The 5,659-nt window shown below is 54.3% G+C and overlaps 1 protein-coding gene across 1 annotated transcript; it reads right to left on the bottom strand.

The window, feature by feature from the left end:
• Window positions 1-182: 182 nt before the first annotated feature.
• On the bottom strand, window positions 183-5,009 carry TEOVI_000857200 (uncharacterized protein; the record flags this gene model as incomplete). Its single annotated transcript, XM_067222743.1, has 1 exon — window positions 183-5,009. The coding sequence occupies one exon, from the start codon at window positions 5,007-5,009 to the stop codon at window positions 183-185; it is 4,827 nt and encodes a 1,608-aa protein (XP_067078844.1).
• Between the last annotated feature and the right edge of the window lie 650 nt (window positions 5,010-5,659).

Below are 5,659 nucleotides of genomic sequence, written 5' to 3'. Positions count from 1 at the left end.
ATATATATATATATACATTGGCTCATACCTTTTTCCTTGTGCCAAGCTCTTTGGCTCCATCTAAAACATAAGAAAAAGCCATATCTAATTCTCCTTTTATTTGTCGTCTCCTCCTCAATTACTTTTCTTCTACTTTACACACAGTTCCAGTCACTCAACCGATTAATTGCACTTTCCATCGTTTAGGACTTCACAATGATTTGGAAGATATCACAACCACGCAGCACCTGCACGAGGAAGTTATGGTGCTCACAAAGCACTTCAATGTACTTCTGCAGTGCAGGATTTGTGAGAAGCTCATCTTCCGGTACATCATCAAATTCTTCACGCGCTTCATGCTGAATTTGCATCGCGCGATTCGCAAGTACTTCACGTAGATGAGAGAGCGAGTGGAGGGAATATCCAGCCACGTCAAGTATCATATCACCTGCTTGGAATTGAAGTTCCTCCGCTTCTGCCTTTGGAAGTGGCCGGGCAATACATGTTACTTCCAAGTTCTTATTAATGCTGCAACCAAGCATCCCTTCAATGGCCAAGTTGGCAGTGGGAACATGATCCATGTCTTCAGGCACAAAAGACATGTAGTGGAACAATTTTGCCTGTCGTGGAGTGCTGGGGACGCGGCGGCGACGGGAAGGACTATCAATGTCATGTGCTGGGCCTAACTGTGAAGCCTCCGCCATAATCATATCATTAATCTCTGCATCAAATTGCTCCATAAACTCTTCAAACTCGTCCTGCTCGTCATTTATGATACTCTTACGGTAGTACTGTTCCTCGCTGAGGAGTTTAATTGATCGCTGCTGCTCCTGGCGGCGGCGCTCCAACATTTTACGGTTCTTCTGCACGAGCCCATCCAACATGGTAACGTGCTCATCCAGTTCCTCTAGCTCAATGTCATTGCGGGCTGCGTCCTCTGTTGTAATGATGTACTCCCGCTGGTAAAGATGGCGGCGGCGCAACTCATCGTTACCCAAGTGAACACGCTCAACGGATTCTTCCGCAAAAAGAGCATGTAATGCTTGTGGTGGAATCCCCTGACGCCCTGCAGCCGCTATTGCGGCTGAGCGAGGTGTGTAAATGCTGCCGGGTGCCTGGCTCCAGCTGTAAAGATCTATACGCGACTTCATCTCATCCGCACCGAGCACCAAACGTGCGGCCATCTCGTCGCTGATCAGTGTGTCAATTTCACTCTGCACGGCATCGGCCACAAAACTCCGGATGTTCGCGTATATGTGCATCCGCTGCTTCATCTCTGCAGCAACAAGCCTCTGCCGCCGCGTGCGCTCATTCACCTCCGGCAGCGACACGGACTTTACCCACCGTGTGGGATTCATCATGATATCCAACTCCATGCGAGCCTCACGCTCAAGCTCCACATGACGCAAGCGACGCTCAGCCTCGTGCATGAGGAGGCGAACAAAATTGAGATTACGGCGATGAGCCTGCATGAGCACCTGCGTCTGCCGGACGTACCCCACCTCAAGCAAAGAACGCTCCACTTGTTCCTTTTCCTCCAGCTGTCGTCTTAGTGTAATGGCGCTGGGACGCTGCCTGAAAACAGCAGATGCAAACATTGAGCGGCGGGTTTGTAGCTCGGCAAGCACAATGCTGCTGCGGCCCATCGATTCCTCCTGCTCCAGCTGCTCTAATTGCTGAAATCTACGCTGCTTCTGCTGTGTGGCTTGCTTTTTTTCACGCATATTCGCTGACTCGAGTTCACGCTGGAGGCGGCGGCGTTCAGCACCTCGCTGAAACTCACGCATGCGAGCCATCGGGTCCACCATCGCGTTGTCACCCATCAGATCGTCGTCGCTGGACTCATCATAAATACCGCTGTTTTCATTCACCCGCGGTATCACACCTGGGAGCACGCGGCTACCTTGAAGCGGCGTGCCTCGTGATGTTCCCCGCGACCCACGTGGCAGGCTCCGCTGCGGTGCGTTTGCAACCGTATCGTCCATGGCGTAGTAGTGGCGGAGATCATAAAGCCGCTGGAGAAAGCGGAGAGGCTGCGTGGTGAAGCGACGCGTCAACACATCGCGTGACAGGGTTTCTGGGTTGTGGCGAACCTCTGCTGTAACCCGCAGTCCCGGTTGTTCCACGGACACGGTTAAAATTGTCACAAGGCGGCGTGGGAGCTTAAGGGCGATGCATGTGTCGACGAGGGCATTGAAACGAACCTCCATCTCGCGCTTGGGGAGCAACATTCTCCACTCATCACCGTAAACGTAACGATCCACAAAAGCAGTGGGGTAATCGGCCTCATCCAACGCCTCCTCTAATGCCGGAGGCTTCTGCGAGGACAAAAGCAACTTAGCCTCTCCTGTAGGTACTGAAAGGGTGTCACTATCACGCTGCCTACTGTGATGTGAAGAATGGCGAGATCCGATGCCCTCACCATAACCGTAGCTGTCACGAGGTCTCTGATCACTCAGGTAGTCAAACCTGTTGATGCCACTGCCCATACCACCCATGCGGTCACCATCCCTCCACCTATCCCCAACTTCTCGCAACAAATCCTGTACCTCTAGGCGCTGGTGGGCCAGTTCCTGACGGCGCCTCTCGAAATCTCGCCGCTCCTCCTCAAATTCACGCTGCCGCCTCTCCAACTCAGCTCGCTCCAGTTCGGTCGTGCGGTGCAAATTCTCCACCTCGCGAAGGCGGTCCTCGATCTCACGGAGCCGATGAGCCTCCTCCAGACCAGGAGGGATCAATGAGCGGCGCGGTGAGGCACTCATGCGGCTGGCGTTGTGACTGGCGGAGGTGGCACGGGAGGAACGTCGCATCGAACGCGATCGGGGGCGTCCGCCGAGCAGCCGCGCCTCCTCGTGGAGGTAAGCCTCGAAGACGACCTCCTTGTGTAAGTATTGCATGAAATGGAGACGGTGGTGCATAAATTTGAGAATGCATCGCAGGAAATACTGCAGCTCCGTGCGCTTTTTGCCCGTGGATGGGTGGCCGGGTGGGCTGCGAGAGTTGTACGGTGTCGTTCTTGCGGACGTTGCTTGGCTGTGGGCACGCCCCCTATCATGGCCGCCCCCCACGATGGAGTCGATCACTGATGTTTGCATCGTGCTTGTTCCAGTGCTGTTGAGTGAATGTCGGCGGATGTTGTATGGGGACTGGGCTGCGTTTGGTGCATCCCTTGCGGTGCCTGGAGCCCTTGTTCCATAGCCGTCGCGGCTCCCTTCCCTTAACGAGCTCCGTGGTGTCCGTAGCTCGCTTACGGAATCCGCCTCTCTATAGCTGCCGTCTCCCCGGCTGCGATTCGGGAGGCCACGGGGGGTTAACTGAGTGTCCTGTGAGTACTCCGACTGAGAATCCCGCCGCTTGCTGTTGGGAGTGTGGAAGTCTGCTGGGGAACCCGAACGGCGCTTCTGCCTCCCCACTTCGCTCCCGCTAGGAGTTAAGGGTTGGCTGTCCAAACCACTGCCCCTGCTGGCGCTACTGGTTACGCTGCTCCGGCCATGCCGTCGGATGTCCACAGCAGATGAGGCTGCATCTGATTCGGAATCGCCGTCCGCGGGACCTCGACCAGCACGGATGGGTGTCCGGTCCGACCCGTGATGGATCCCACCGTTTCGGCGGGCATTAGAACTCGTGCATGAGCCCTCCATGTACGTCGGTCCGCTGCGGCACGTGTGCATCATTTCGCTGACACCAGCTCCGGCGGGAAGGGCTGTTCCACTTGACCTAGTCGTTCCCGTTGATCTGCCTGCACCAGCGGGTGAGTGCTTTGAGGAGCTCCTGACCGACCTGCTCGCTTCACTGCGGGTAGTTTGACTATCGGGGCCACGGGAATGTCGGAACATAGCATCTGGCGCACTTCGTGGGGGCGTTCCACCAGACCTGCTCAGCTCACTGTGACTGGAATGGCTATCAGGGCCTCGGGAGCGTCGAGAGTCATCCGGTGCACTTCTTAATGGAGTTCCACCAGATCTGCTTGCCTCACTGCGGCTATTGCGGGCCGTTTCGTTATGCGCGCTCCTTAAGGGAGTCCCTGCTGATCTGCTGGTCTCGCTGCGGGTGACGTGACTCTCCGGGCCACGGGAACGTCGGGAGTCATCTGGCGCACTTCTTAATGGAGTTGCACCTGTTCTTGTTGTGTCACTGCGACTGGAATGGCTATCAGGGCCTCGAGAGTGTCGGACATCATCTGGCCCACCCCTCGACGGAGTCCCACCCGTTCTTGTTGTGTCGCTGCGGACGGAATGGCTCTCCGGGCCGCGGGAGCGTCGAGAGTCATCTGGCGCACTTCTTAATGGAGTTCCACCAGATCTGCTTGCGTCACCGCGACTGTTGCGGCTCTCTCCACCGCGCGAACTTCGGACTAAGTCCTCCTGTGTGCTCCTCATCGAACTCTCCGTTGACCTGGTCGACTCGCTGTGTGTACTGCGCCGTGGGCCACTGTGTGTGCGCATGGAAGAATCCCTGCGACTACGTGACGCACCCGTAACATCGTTTTGGGAGTGAGACTTAGAGAGGGAACTTGTGGATGATGTACCGCGTGAATTAAGCTCCTCTGCGTGGCGCGCGAGGAGGGCCTCAACGCAGCGGTCGCAGTCGTCGTTGTCGCGAAACTCCAGCCGTAGTCGTGTCCAAAGGCCGGGGTTGTCAATTTTCTTACGGCGCTCGTCAACAGAGTCTCGCCGGGTTCCTGATGCATGACTGCGTGCGATGTCACTGGCACTAGAGCTCGGGGTCCCGGGCCCACTTTCCTCTGGTGGCACCACTCCAGCTGTGAGGGCGGCGTTAATAAAAAGATGCCCCGAGACGCTCGTCAGCAAAAGGGCATCGGTTCTCGGAAAGACTGTACTGGGGCAGCGGGAGAACTTAATTAATGGGACGGAGCACACGCCAATAAACAGCGGCTCCTCATCCGTGGATTCACGCAACTTGAACACGGAAACGGTGGTGCGGGTGATGGTTATGCTTCCGGGAAGCATAACCGTGCCATCTTCAGGAGCGATATCCACTCGCAGGTTAACGGGATAGTCGTTCTCCATTTTCAACTTGGATTTTTGCCCTGTGTTCCCTTTGTTATTGTTGTTGTTGTTGTTATAACGTCCCTTCACTCAAGTGAAAGTGACAGTCGTTGACAAACCCCACGGCCGCTGTGTTCGGTTCCTTCCTTTTTTTTTGTTGTGGTTTTCCTTCTTCTTCCTTCCTTTTACCTTCTCTCTCCCTCCTTATCAATATGTATGTATGTCCCCTTGCTCCCAAGAGTGTGGAAACACGCACCCACCTGCACAGGAAGGCACCAGTTCTATTCTTTTACGGCCTCCTGCTTTTGTCTTCCCTCTTTCCTTCTAATCTCACTATCCTCTTCTTTCTTTCCGCCTACTTCCCTATAATCCAATTCTCTTTTTTCCTTTTCTTTGTTTTTTTTCTTTTAGTTTCTTTTTTTTTTTCCCCTTCTTTCCCTCTTCTAAATCACCCTTATCCTTTGTTCAAACACAAATACCAACGTCAATTCCCTTCCTTTTCTTTCTCTTTCAGGCTTTCCTTCCGTATGAGTTTATCACACCCGTATCTGAAACTTTGATGGCTGTTCACCTCAAAAATCTCACTGAGCAGTCACACAACTCTGCTCAAGAAATCCTCCCCTCCTTTTGTTTTCTTTTTTGTTGGTGTTGTTGTTGTTGTTCCGATCGCT

This window comes from Trypanosoma equiperdum, assembly GCF_001457755.1.
Source record: "Trypanosoma equiperdum strain OVI genome assembly, contig: ctg_1688, whole genome shotgun sequence".
Taxonomy (NCBI): Eukaryota; Euglenozoa; class Kinetoplastea; order Trypanosomatida; family Trypanosomatidae; genus Trypanosoma; species Trypanosoma equiperdum.
Note: the sequence above shows the minus strand (reverse complement) of the source record. Positions and strands in the feature narration are given on the sequence as shown.